At 38.2% G+C, this 14,946-nt stretch overlaps 1 protein-coding gene across 3 annotated transcripts in view; it reads left to right on the top strand.

Moving 5' to 3' along the window:
- The window catches only part of RAD18 (RAD18 E3 ubiquitin protein ligase), a 120,807-nt gene that overhangs the window by 71,046 nt on the left and 34,815 nt on the right, over positions 1–14,946 (top strand). For all 3 annotated transcript variants that reach the window (XM_037055702.1, XM_037055703.1, XM_037055704.1), the window contains exons 10-11: positions 344–481; positions 7,023–7,197. In XM_037055702.1, the coding sequence (XP_036911597.1) occupies positions 344–481; positions 7,023–7,197 (313 nt within the window). The remainder of the gene's footprint in view (positions 1–343; positions 482–7,022; positions 7,198–14,946) is intronic.

Consider the following 14,946-nt stretch of genomic DNA (forward strand, 5'->3'; position numbering starts at 1 on the left):
GGTTGTAAATTAGTATGGTGTCTTTTGGATATATCTGGGAAAGCAGTATCTTTCATGCTCTAGCAAAAGACTTTCTAGAGGATGGGGTTTGGGAAGAAACCTGTAGCCGCAAATGGAATGCCTTGTTTTCCATGTTTGTATCTGAGGAGGGGAGGAGATACAAAGAAAGGCTTCCACGATCTCCCAGCCTTGTGTTCTTCTGCTTGCCGGCTTCTTAATTTAATGCACGTGATTCCCAAGGGTGCCATTCTTGAGCAAGCTTGTGCACTTCTTGATACTCTGTTGGTTATAGACTTTAACTTCTGTAGTTCTTGCTTTACTGAGAAGGTCTTTTCAATTTCAGGTAAAAAACATCAGAGTGAATTTCAGCTTCTGGTGGATCAGGCCAAAAAAGGATACAAGAAAACTACTGAAATGTCAGAAAGAAACGTAACCAAAAAAGAAGATGAATCTACAGAAAAACTATTCTCTGTACACACGGGTAAGAGACTTCAATTAAAAACAGAAATGATGTTGAATTTCACTAATTTATTTTAATATAAAAAATTAAACCAAAGGAGTTTTCTTTGGACTCAGTAGATATTTGAAATGGCAAGAAGTATTTTTAGACGTATAGCAGTTGTTGAAAGTGAACCACGTTCACAACTCTGGGGAAAAGGACTGGGAGGGTGTCCTGAGATACAGTCTCTAACATGTCTTCCTTTTGGTTCATATTCAAACATTTTTTAGTTCTTTAAGCTCGAAGATGTTTTCTAGGTGTGGGAATTATTGCTGCAGATCTTACAAAGAGAATAAATTATTTTTGTTACAGGTCACTGGCATTTTTTTGGAGGGAATGTTCTGCTAAGAAAATCTAAAGCTAATACACTTGGAATGCCAATACCTAGCATATTTCTTCATTTTGACTCATTTTAATTTTAGATTAATAGTATATTTATGTTGCCAGGACTTTGGGCCAGTAAATAAAACAGAATCATAATGGAGGGACGTGCATGAGAAAATTTCCTATTATTTTTTATTGTGGTAAAATATACATAAGATTTATTATTTTAACCTTTTATAAATGTACAGTTGAATGGCATTAAATACATTTATAATATAACCATCACCACTATCTATACCCAAAACTTTTTCTTCATCTCCAGTGAAAACTCTGTACCCGTAAATAATAACTCTTTTTCTCCCTCCTCTCCCTTCAACCCCTGGTAATTCTACTTTTTGTCTATGAATTTGCTATTTTTCACCTCATGTAGGTGGAAGGAACCATATAATACTTGTTCTTCAGGGTCAGCTTATTTCATTAAGCATGATGGTTTCAGGGTACTCAAGTTGTGGCATGTATCAAACTTTTATTACTTTTTATGGCGAACTAATACTCTGTCGTATGTGTGTGCAACATTTTGCTTATCCATTCATCTGTAATGGGTTACTTTCACCTTTTGGCCTTTGTGAGTAATGCTGCTATAAACATTGGTTTTCAAATACCTCTTCAAGTCTCTGTTTTCCATTCTCTTGGCTCTATACCTACTAGTGGGATTTCCGGTTCATATGCTAATTCTGTTTACCTTTTGAAAGACCACCACACTATTTTCCACAGTGGTTGAACCATTTCCATTCCCACCAGCAATGCTGAGGGATTTCAGATTCTGTCTGTCTTCACCAACCTTTGTTGTTTTATATAGCCATGGTGGTAGGTATAAAATAGTATCTCATTTTGATTTTGACTTGTATTTTCCTAAAGCCTAGTAAGGTTGAGCATCTTTTTTATATGATTATCTGGCCTTTTGTTTGTCTTTGGAGAATGTCTGTTAAAGTCCTTTGTCTATTTTTTAATTGAGTTGTTTGGTTCTTTTTCTGATTGAATTTTAGGAATTCTTTATATACCCAGATACTAATGCCTTATTACATGTGATTTGCAAATGTTTGTAAACATTTTTGGGGTAGTCCTTTTGCTTTCTTGTCAGTATCTTTTGATGCACATAGGTGTTTGATCGTGATGAAATCCAGTTTATCAAGTTTTTGCTTCTGTTGCCTGTACTTTTGTTGTTACATCCATGGAGTTGTTGCCAAATCAATGCCATGAAAATTTCCTTTGTTTTTTTTCTAAGAGTTTTATAGGTTGAGCTCTTACATTTAGATTATGATCCAGTTTGAGTTAATTTTATATATAGTGTAAGGTGAGGGTCCGTCTTCATTCTTCTGGGTGCAGATAATCCACTTTTCTGAACACCGTTTGTTAAAAGACTGTCCTTTTCCACTGGATGCTCTTGCCATCCTTGTGAAATACCACTTGATCATACATGTGAGGGCTTATTCTGTGCTCTGTTTTACTATATTGGTTGTGTGTCTGTCATGCCAGTAGTTTACTGTTTTAATTACTATAGCTTTGTAATAAATTTTGAATTTGAGATTTTGAAGTTCTCCAGTTTTATTCTTCCTTTTCAAGATTATTTTGGCTCTCTGGGTTCCTTGAGATTCTTTGTGAATTTTAGGGTGGATTTTTCTATTTCTGCAAAAAGTGCCAAAGGGATTGCATTGAATCTATAAATTACTGTGGTTAGTTTTGACATTTTAACTGTGAAGTCTTTCATTCATGAATGTAAGATAATCTTTCATTTATTTATCTCTTCCTTAATTTCTTTCAATTTGTATTTTTCAGCATACAGGTCTCTTTTACCTCCTTGGTTAGATTCATTCCCAAGTATTTTACTGTTTTAGGTGCTGTTGTATTCCTTATATTGTCTTATATTCTGGTGTCATTTAGTAGTTTGCTGCCTGAGTATATGAAGTCTGTCCAGATTTTAGTTTTGGCAAAAACCAGAAGTTGCAGGGCACCAAATCTGGGCTGTAGGAGAGCTGAGTCACCTGGGTGATTTGATGTTTTGCTAAAAACTCTTCATGAGACATGATGCATGAGTGGGCACATTCTTGTGATGAAGTTGCCAATCACCACCTGCCCATAGCTGTGGCCTTCTGAATCATCTGAATAGTTTCTATGGAGGAATGTTCAAACTCCACACAAAATTCGATGCAGATTCTTTGCTTTACTTGCTCGGTCATTTTGAATGTGACAGCCACACAGCATACATACTCTCTCAGTAGTGTCTATGCCCCTACTGACTAGTACAGTGAAGTCATCATTGTTCGCGCATGCACATTCCAGTCCACTCTCCTTGGCTGCCAGGTCACGGTGATGTGGTGCAAACCATTCTCCTACATGAACAATGGCTGGACTTTTTATGGACAGACCTCATATGCCCCATGGTCTTTGTGAGCAACTTGATTTGTTCATGCAGTTGTTAAAGATAGTCTTAGAAATGGTTTAGCTCCTGAGAAAATTTGGCCTAGTATCTCAGATTTGGAGAACATTTTTGTTTATTGGTTAAGATTGCTTGTACTCAGGGGCTATAATGTATTATATAGGGTGGGGCAAAAGTAGGTTTACAGTTGTGAATATGCAAAACAAAGTTGATTCTTGTATCATTGTGGATTAATTATTGTATTATGTTCCACATGAACAACCGTGAACCTACGTCTGCCCCGCCTGTATGTGTATGTGCACATGGATATTGCTCTCTCTGGGGTTCACAGATGAGTGTGCTGCTGGTGGATTGCTGTGTGTGAATGTGCATGTTTGGGAGAGGTGGGGAGTGTGAGAGAGGAAGACAGACAGACGGTCGCAGACTGACTGAAAGGTTGGGCTTTGTACAGCATCATACAGATACATGAACTGTGTTAAGTCTCACTCTTTAGAATAAACGTGCACGCTGAAATGCCTGTATAAGTTAAAAAGATGTGTTCTGTCAAGTAAAACCTTCATTTATTTTGTTGTGTGTCTTTGCGGAAGTTTGATATCAGAGCCTCATATTCGGGGCTCTGTTTAAAGACCTCTTCTGACCTCTGGATGGATGTGGAGGATTACTGGCTTTCAGCACCTACACATTGTTGTATGATACTTGTCCCCAAAAGAGAATATATCTGATACAAGCTTACTAAAGAGAGGAGGAAGTAAGAAAATATAGTAAATTAGGTGCAGTCCTGGCTGGTGTAGCTCAGTGGATTGAGCATGGGCCTGCAAACCACACACGATCATGGTTCGATTCCCAGTTAGGGCACATGCCTGGGTTGCAGGCCAGTTCCCAGCAGGGGACTCACGAGAGGCAACCATACATTGATGTGTCTCTCCTTCTCTCCTTTCTTTCCTCTCTAAAGATAAATAAATAATATCTTTAAAAAATAAATAAATTAGGTGCAAGAAATAGTTTTAAGGTGAGCAGGATTCTGTTCCCTGGCTTGCCAGTGTGGTTGCCTCCCCCTGGCCAGTTGAGTGATAGAGTTGCCTGGGTTTGCTGAGTTTGCTGGATGACTGGTTCCTCTTAACGTGGTCCTGGGTGACTCTCTACCAGAGGAGCTGCTGAGTGGTTGGCATCTTTTCTCTTCTCCCAGATGCACACTAGAGGGTACAGTTTGGTTTTGGTAATGATTAGGCTGGTTGAAAGCCAGACAACGTCAGGAGCTTAGTTTTAGAAATTGTACACCTATGATGTATGCTGTTCTCCTGTATAACAAAAGCTTATATTATTATTTCTGGGAAAACTGACTGTATGGACTTGGAAAGATTTTTTTGGAAGAATTTGTCCTATTCTATTTCCTTGAATTTTCTTTTTAACAAAATCTTGACTGTTCTTTTTAGTGTCTTGCCTCTGTAAGCACATGGAAGAGTGATGTGTGGAAGTTCTGCTTTTCTGTGAAACTCATGAGTAAGGGCTCTATACTATTAGCACTCACGCCTGCATGTTAAGTGTAGTACTTACTCAGTTCCCGAATCTGAAAGCCAGCACAATTGAGATCCCAGCTGAGCTCTGAAATGGGTTGTTAGGGAGAGTCCTGAGCCCTGAGGAGTCCTTCGCTGATGCTATTGTCTGCACTCACATCTGCAGCTATTTGGTCACCCACATGCCACGTTCTTATAAACTTTGTGTCTTTATCTGTAGTTAGAGACTTCAGAAATTGACAGTATGACACAGGGTGCATAGAAAGGCTGCATAGAAATGTGACATGTATTGGATCAGACAGAACTATTGGGTATGTCTGATTAGTTTTTCTTTTCAATAGTGAATATTAGATTCATTGTAACAGACTTAGAAAAATGTCTAGATAGATACATTACCATATAGAAGTCAGTGACAAATATTGTAATTGTTTTACTGATTGAATCTTTAATCCTTTTTAATGTGTTTCTTGTGTTTATCAGTGTTTTCTGGTCTGAATATGTAGGAATTCTTTAGTAATACTGTAAATATTATAGAAGCCACATTAGAGTTACAAGGTTCTCCCTACTCCTGATTCAAAGGAGATTTTGTTTTTCAATTAATTAATCAATTAGTCTGGAAACACATAGAGTGGACAGTATAATTAGATGTCACCATTACAGTGTTGATTCTGATTTTCTGGCTGTCACTAGAGTTTTGGAATCAATGTTAAATAGACTTATATTTTACTAATACAAATAGGAATATTCAATATTGTGGAAATAATAAATATGCAGAGGTAGTAGGTTTTAAGGTACTCTTAAATGTTTCCTTATTTTTTTAATTTTAATTTTTATTTAATTCTTGTTCAAGTACAGTTTTCTGTCTTATATTCCCAGCCCTGCCCCCCCCAGTGCTCCCCACCTCCCTCACATTTCCGCCCCCCACTTTAGTTATTGTCCATGTGTCCTTTATACTTGTTCATGAGAGTCCATCCCCTTTTCCCCTATGATTCTCTCCCCTCTCCCCTCTGGACCCTGTCAGCCTGTTCCGTATTTGAGTGTCATTGGTCATATTTTGCTCGCTTGTTTGTTTTGTTGTTTAGATTCCTGTTAACGGTGATATCATATGGTATTTGTCTTTCACCACCTGGCTTATTTCGCTCAGCATAATGCTTTCCAGTTCCATCCGTGATGTTGCAAAGGGTAGGAGTTCCTTCTTCCTTTCTGCAGCATAGAAGTCCATTGTGTAAATGTACCATAGCTTTTTGATCCAGTCATTTACCGATGGGCATCTAAGTTGCTTCCAACTCTTGGCTATTGTAAATTGTGCTGCTATGAACATTGGGGTGCATAGGTTCTTTTGGATTGGTGTTTCAGGGTTCTTAGGATATACTCCTAATAGTGGAATTGCTGGGTCAAAAGGCACGTTCATTTTTAGTTTTCTTAGAAAATTCTATACTGTTTTCCATAGTGATTGCATCAGTCTGCAATCCCACCAACAGTGAACTAGGGTCCCCTTTTCTCCACAACCTCTCCAACACTTGTTGTTTGTTTCTTTGTTTATGTTGGCCATTCTGACTGGTGTACAGTGGTATCTCATTGTGGTTTTAATTTGCATCTCTCTGATAGCTGGCGGTATCAAGCATCTTTTCATGTGTCTCTGGATTCTCTGTATGTCCTCCTTGGAGAAATGTCTGTTCAAGTCCTTTGTCCATTTTCTAATTGGGTTGCTCGTTGTCGTTGAGTGGAATTGTGTGAGTTCTTTGTATATTTTGGAGATTAAACCTTTGTCTGAGGTATCATTGGCAAATATATTTTCCCAAGCTGTTGCTTCTCTTTTTATCTTGATACTGTTTTCCTTAGCCATGCAGAAGCTTTTAATTTTGATGAGATCCCATTTGTTTATTCTTTCCTTTATGTCCGTTGCTGTAGGGGACGTATCAGTAAAAATGTTGCTGCGTGGAATATCTGAGATTTTCCTGCCAATGTTCTCCTCTAGGGCTTTAATGGCTTCATGGCTTATATTTAAGTCTTTTATTCACCTTGAATTAATTTTGGTGTATGGTGTAAGTTGGTGCTTGAGTTTCATTTTTTTGCACATATCTGTCCAGTTCTCCCAACACCATTTGTTGAAAAGGCTATCTTTACTCCATTTTATGTTATTGCCCCCTTTGTCAAATATTAATTGACTGTAGAGAGTTGGTTTTATTTCGGGCTCTCTGTTCTATTCCAAAATGTTTCCTTATTTTTCTTCTTCTTTTCAATTTAGATCAGGAAGATGATAAAATGAAATTCTCAGAGATGCCCTTGGTAATAAACCACTTCTCTCAGTCAAAACTGGACTCCCCAGGGACCTTGGAGCCTGATACACCTGATGATTGTTCCAGTTGCACGGACATTCAGGAAGACGATCTGTCTTCATCAGAGTCAGATTCATGCAACAGGTAAGAAACTTGCAGTAGGTGATTATTTTAAATGTCTCTTTCCTGGGCATGCTAAGGGGGGCACAAATAATTAGAAAACAACTTTGGAGCGAGATGCAGTTCCTCAGTGTTCCATTTCAGGCTCCTTTACTGCTCCGTAGCAGTCACAGTGATAGCAGGGCAGGGTGTGGGAGAGCATGCAGTCCTAGAGCGGTCTTCTTTTCTAACCTGCGGCCTTTAGGTAGGTATTTTTTCTGGAGTTGGAAAAGAGGGTATGATAGACAATGAAATTTTTGTCAAGACAATGAGTGGAGGAGATAAAGATAACTCTACTAGAAAACAGTGATAACCAGAAAGACAGTGCATAGGGAGGGTAAAACAAGAATTTAAGTGAACAAGTAGAAGCAATGGGGAAACTTCAAAAATGAGAGATTTGGAGGTAAGTCATTTACCAACTGATTTTTTAAAAGATATTAAAACAATTTTTAAGCGAGGACATAGTGTTAAATCATCATCACACGCGCGCGCACACACACACACACACACACACACTATTTTGTGTTCTGGCATTTTACTTTATATGATAAATACTACCCATGTTTCTCCATCAACTTTAACTTTTAAGTGGATGCAGTGATCTCTTGTTTTACTCTACTGTAATTGACCGAACTCTTCAATTTCTTTTGGATATCTACCTTTTTCTTAGCATTCTTGTATACCTAATGCTGTGGTAAAACTCTCTCTTCATTACCTGTGATATTTAAAATTTTTTAATGTTTTTATATTTACAAAATTTTAAATAGTGCTCTAGATTGATAGATTATGTCTAATTTGAATCATCAAGTTACAAAGAAATTTTTTATAAGGAGAGCATAACCAAAGACTAATTTTTTTAGGAGTCCTGGTACACAGTTTCCAATTATGGAGAATCAAGTATTAGGAAGGGAAGATCTTCTCACCTCACCCCTAATTTTTTCAAGATCAAAAACACGGGTTGAGTAAGGGAAAAGCATGTGGTAGCCTCAGTCTTTCCTAGGAGTGTGGTTTTTCTCCAGGAGTGTGGTAATGCCACACAGCTTTTCTAGATAGGACTGCCTGTCCAGTGGGTCATATTTATCTTTAAATGCAAGTCTTATAGGAATACAAAGTAACAATGGAGGGATACCAGAGGTCAGGAGAGTAAGAGACTTTTTAACCATATTCACAGGATGTTTGAATGTTTCAGAACGCTTGGGACATGAAATGGGACATTTTTATGAACTTGGAGTGGGAATGGAAGAAAGTGAAAGGGGAAACACAGGGCAGCCTGTATATTTACCTGTTGGGAAATAGGCGGAGTTTATAGTAGGTCTTGGCCTCAGACAGACTTATTAACATCACTGAAGAGGATTAGTAGACCACTTTTTAAAATTTTAACATAAGCTTTTACATTTTGTCACATTTTTCTTAGTTATGCACGTGTATATTTATACACCCATACACCCGTGACCAGGTGACCCACTAATTGCAGAGAAACAGCTTTATGAGATATAATTTACATACCATACAATTCAGTCATTTAAGTATACAATTCAGTGGTTTTTAATACGTTCACAGAATTGTACAGCTATCACCACAAATTTAGAACATTTCCATCATGTTCATCACAATGAATGTGCCCCCAAAGAAATGTCGTGCCTATTAGCATTTGCTCCGCATTTCCTCCCAACTCTGCCAGCCCCCAGCAATCACTAATCTCCTTCAGTCTGCCTATTCTGGACTTCCTGTCAAGATGGCAGCATAGGAAGATATGGTTTGTCTCTTTGCACAACCACATCAAAATTACAACTAAAACATAGAAAAACCATCACTCAGGAATGTCAAAAATCAAGCTGAATGAAAGTCTGACAACTATGAAATCATATTGAATGGAAGTCTGACAACTATGGAATTAAAGAAACCACATCCATCCAGACTGATAGGAGGGGCACAGATATGGAATGGGCTGGTCCTACACCCACAATGATAAAAATTTGGGGGGGATATTTCAGGAATGAGAGTCCCAGCCCCACACCAGGCCCCACAGCCTAGGATCCCGTGCCAGGAAGATAAGTCCCCACAACTTCTGTCTGCAAAAACCAGTGGGGATTGAGTTGGTGGAAGAAACTGCTGGAACTCCAAGCGATTCCTCTTAAAGAACCCACATACAGACTTAGCTACTCAGACTCACTCCCTCTTAGCTCCATCACTGGGGTAGCAACTGGAGAGGTACCAGTGGCATACAGGTAGAAACGGAAGTGTCTGGCATCAACGTGAGCACAGACCATTGCTCCTTTGCTAAACCCTCCCCCCACAGAGTAAGGAAGCTGAGGCCATATCTGAGACCCCATCAACCTGGCTAACACTATTTGACCTGCCTTGGCTATCCCCAGAGGCTCTGTCCCACCCAACTTATAAGTCCTTGCAAGCTACTTTTCCATAAGAATAGCTGGTCTTGGCTCCTAAATCCTATCAAGCAACAGCTGGCTTCAGTGAGCCCTAGCATCAGCCAGATTAGATTCAAAGCTTGGCTTCACTGGGAAATCTCCAAGCCCAGCACAAGGAGCAGCCATCTCAGATTGCTGTACAGCTCAGGCAGGGTGCCCCAGAGCAAAACACAGGTAGGGTCTGGTGTTGGCCTGCACCGCCCAGGAAACCCCAGAGCCTGCGCACCCAGTGGACAGCTACATACCACGTTGGAGCACCACCACCCTGCCCCTGCACAGCTGATTCTCCACTGACAGTGGAGGTTGGTGGTTAAGGGGTCACGGTCCTTGGAGCTGACTGGCCTGGCTAAATCCCTCCCATTAATCTGCCAACAGCAACCAAAGCTCAACTACAAGAGGAGGGTGTACTCAGCCCACACAAAAGGTGCTGGTACTTTGAGTACCCAGCTTGGGTGATGAGAGGGGAGACTGGACCCTCCAGGACAGCCAGTACATTAGGCCACACTACCAAGACAGGGAGTCATAGCACCTCTACCTAAGAGAAACAAACACAGGGAGGCTGCCAAAAGGAGGAGACAAAGAAACACGGGCCAAGTGAACAGACAGGTCAAAACTCCAGAAAAAGAGCTAAATGAATGGCGATAAGCAATCTATCAGATGCAGAGTTAAGTTTGTCTATTCTAAACATTTCTTATGAATAGAATCACATAATACGTGGTCTTTCACAGCTAACTTCTTTGACTTAGCATAATGTTTTCAAGGTTCATCCATGTTGTGTCATATTTCAGGACTGTATTCCTTTTTTTATCATGGAATATAATTCTATTGTAGGGATGTATTTTTTATGTATTCATTTATTAGTTGATGGGCATTTGGGGTGTGTCTAATTGCAGTTTTAACAAGGAAAAAAGTCACTGGATTTGCTTGTGCACTTTGGGAACTTGGCTGTAGAGACCACATCAGAGGTTTCGCCAGGTTTGCCTTGAGAAGGTGCAGTGCCTGCTACTCATCTAAATTGTGAATAAGTTCTAGACACATTGTAAAGATTCAATATGTTAATCTTTTAAATTATTATTTTATTAGTACTCTTTTTTATACTCCCCTTTTCATTTTCCTGTCATGTTGTTGGTTTAAGATATTTAAGTTTAAAAGGTAGAGTCTCTTCCTAAGATACGACCTAGAAACTGGGCTGAAGGGAGAGTGGGAGTGAAGTGAGCCTTCACTAGCATTTGGTTTGATACCAGGACAGACCACTTGGCAACTGATTCAAGCTGTCAAAGGGTAACCATGCGGCAGGAAGCAGAGCTGGTGTAGCAGGAAAAGTAGTAGATTTACTGTTGAATGACTTTGTTCAGGAACTGCCGGGCTATCTGAGTCTTTCGAAGTCTTTTTCCCTATAAAATATCTCAGGTCTATTAGGAAGGTGAAATGAGGTAATAGGCGGGAGGGTCTTTGATAAATATATGATAATTAATCTATTTTATAAAGATCAAATCCATTAAATTTTCTTCAGTAATGCTGCAAAATTTGGGATTCTGTGGCTGGACATTTCAGAAATGCTTTTACAGCCTTCAATTCCCTCATTCTAATTTTCAGAGTAAATCTCAAAATTTATCTTTTTTCCTACTTCTGTTCTGAAATTTGGTAGAGAAAGTTGTGAGCCTGGTTTGATGAGTTCCATTCAAAATTCACTTGATTTGGCCCAGTTGGGCGCTCATTACTGAGGTGGAGTCTTCTGACTTACTCCTTATGTTCCCCGTGGCACCTATTCCAAACCCCTTGCTTATGTCTGTTTCCTCACTTTCAGTGGACGCCTTGTCTCCCATCCTGGTTCACCAAGTCCAAGTGATCTGCTCTGTCTCCAGGTCTGTCTTTTCAGCCTAAGGTTTCTTGAAATTTTTTACCTCTTCATTCCTGTTAATTGTAAGAGAAAGACATAATTCTTAAGACATCTCTAATGATTCTTCTTTCTTGTCAGTAATGAGATAAAGACATATTGGTTCTTAAGAATGAGTTGTCCATCTCCTGCAAGACATTGCTCCATCAGTGTAACCATCTCTTAAATTTACTTTTGGTTGGCCCCTTTCCCTCAGCCCTTCCTCTGGTCTCTGTCTTCTCTCATTCTTCCTGCTAACTAGGAAGTAATTTCACCTTCCTCTGAATTCCAAAGCAGTTTATCTAAATCAAATCTTAGCCTGTATTATAGTTACTTGACTAGCTTTGCCATTTTTATTATTATTCATCAGAGACCTTATGAATTGAAAATTTAAAATTCTCCTGCAAAGGCTTGTTACAAGACCTTTATGAGATGAGTTTTTGATTGTAATATTTATGGTTTTTGTTCCACATTTTAATGTTTGACATGGTGATGTGTCTTCTAATCAATAAGACAACTAATCACAACGGTAATCAGTGTGTCATGTGGTTGCTAGTCACTAGCCAGGTCATCGTGATGTATTTGCCTGTGTGTGAGTGTCCTGGCTTTCTAGGCTGTCATCACTTCCTCTGAGTTGCAGGTATTCTTAGCACAATACATTAGTTTGTCATTTAAAGCATCTTCAAGAAAATAATGAAACAAAGACGTTATTATGTATTAAAAAGTCACAGTGTAAAGAGAAGTGCAGTAGGACCTAAGTTTGATGTTATCAAGGTGGTATTCATCATGGTGACCACAATTTCTTATTTCTTGCAAAACAATCAAATGATTTATAAAAAAGAAGATACCCACAAGTATCTGAAGACACATTACATTTTGCTAATGAGCTGTGTGCACAGGATTGCTGTTACATGATTGACTAAAGGCAGGAGAAATGGAATAGATGGGAGAAGTTTCAAAGTAATAGCAGCATGACTGATTCACCTGTTGCAAAGGACTGTTGTTAGGGTGTCACACACCATTTTGTCAGACACTTCTTACAGTCTTTGAACAAGAGCTGTTTACATTCCAGTCACATGCAGTGCGATTGAGGAAAGCAGTAAAAAATTATGAATTCAGTTTCCAGACGTGCCATTACCTTAGATGAGATTTCTGGAGACAGTGATTGAGGGCCAGTCCTCCTAAGTGCTGCAGACGATGGTGTTGGGAGGGAAAACTCAGACATTATGCAGCAAATCCTTCCTCTAGCTCAGGCTATACTGTCAATAAAAAGATGAAAGCAAAAAAGAAAAGAAAACTCAGACATTATAGATACTGATGCAAAATGTGATGGAGAGCTGGGCTCTGAATATTAAGATGTTTTAGGAATATAACCAATTTATTTTAGTTGTTTTCTATATACGTACAACAGTGGTATAAGCTAAAAAACTGTATCTAAGGATGTGTAAAAGAACCTTCTGCACATTAATGTAAAATTAAAAATTTTTAGTAAAAAGGAAGTATTATATCATCATTAAATTGACCTCCATTTTTTCTCTGTTAATGACATAAAATAAAGGTTCATTTTGCCATCATTGCTGTTTTAGATTTTTGAAATGCAGTATCTGAATATGAATAAGGTCCCTGATTCACTTCAAATGTAATTTCACCTCCTTGTTAAAAATTCAAAAAGTAGGATGGCTGGCCTGGGGGTAAGTGGTGGGGAAAAAATAAATTTAAAAAATTCAAAAAGCAGGTTATAGTACTGGTTGGTGCTCACCTGGCATAAAACTGTTCCAAAGTGTAGCAACCCATTGGTCAGTGCCAGTGTTATTTAGTGACTCTGAAATGGGGGTGTCAGACTCATTTTCACTGGGGGCCACATCAGCCTAGTGGTTGCCTTCAAAGGGCCAAATGTTATTTGGGGAGTGTATAACGTAAATACTCTTAACAGTTAAGTGAGAGCTCACTGCTGCCACCAGGTAGAAACTAGAAACGAGGTGACAGGCCAGATGAAGAAGCTGGGGGCCCTTGGGCCTTGTGTTTGCCGCCTGTGCTTTAAAACTAAACAGTTCAAAGAGATACCCACTTGATTAGGGTAATTAACATAGAAATCAGAAAGAGAATTCAAAGTGAAAAGGGACTCTTCACAACCAAATGCTTGTAGTAGAATCAGTGATAAGTTGTCTTTATTTATCTGGTCCAACTTATTTTCCATAATATTTAGGCATGCAATGGAAGACGGATGGGGCACTGCACTTAGCGGCTTTGTTGAGATCTTTTCCAACTCTAAAATTCTATAATCCTATTGTTTTTGACAAGTGTAATAGTTGATAAATTATCTGTGTTCTTCTACCATTTGTCCATTGCAGATCACAAATCGACCTTCTAAAATTATATTTATTCCTTGTATATTTAAATATATCTATGTTTATCCCTTTGTCTTATAAAATTTTTCTAAAAGTTTTTTTAATGAAAAAAGTTTTGTTGGTTTTATTGTAAAACTCTAAATTTTCAAAAGAAAGTACTTGTAAATTTAGATGTTGTACATGCTTATTGTGAAAAATAGAAAATTTAGACAAGCAAAAAAATAAAATTTTGTTATTTTATCAGCCAGAAGTAACTTCAGTTAACACTTTCATATGTACATTCTTCTAAAGACAGAAGGATAAGTAGGTAGGTAAGTAGATAGATACATAGATAAATGAACATTTTTTAAACAGAGGGGTCACAATGTTTATAATTTTTTATGCCTTTTGTCTCTGAGAAATGTCATGCAGAAATAGCAGTCCTTACAGGTCTAATGTGAGTACAGATAGATTGTGAGTTTTGGGTTTGTTTTTCTTTTTGGTTCCTGCAGTCATGCAGTAATACAGAAAATAGATTTTACTATTATTGAATAAAGATGTTGGTTTTCTTTGTGTTAAGGCAGTAATAGAGTCCACATAATGTGGCAGACTGACAACTAAGAGTAATCTTATTTTAAGATCCAGTAGAGGGTACATAAAATTTAAATAATTGTTAGGATGAAGCTGTTTTGATGCTAACTTGATTCTGAACTTTTTTCTTTTAGAGTTTGAATTACTAATTTTAAGACAAAGGATAAACAAATTGATAGGAATTTTAGATTTTTATAGCATTTCTTGCTAGATGATTTCCAGGAGTTCGAGAGACTTGTCCAAATTTCTGTAAATTAACTTATTGTTCTCCTTAATCAAGAAGAGAGAGCTTTTGTTCCTCAACTTTTGGCAGGCAGAAAAAATTGCATTTTTATTGTGTGCTGAGTTACAGGAAAAGATACTTTTGATTATGACCCCAGAGGGGAAGCTTTATCTTCATGCAGAGATGAGTGGTAGTCATGCTTTTCTTTGGAAGAACCATTAGATCATTATTTAAAAAAACAACAACAACTTGTTCTTTTTAGTTCTAGGCAAAACAAGTTAAAAAGAG

Source organism: Sturnira hondurensis, unplaced genomic scaffold, assembly GCF_014824575.4.
Source record: "Sturnira hondurensis isolate 20B ecotype Veracruz unplaced genomic scaffold, ASM1482457v3 Scaffold0008723, whole genome shotgun sequence".
Classification (NCBI taxonomy): domain Eukaryota; kingdom Metazoa; phylum Chordata; class Mammalia; order Chiroptera; family Phyllostomidae; genus Sturnira; species Sturnira hondurensis.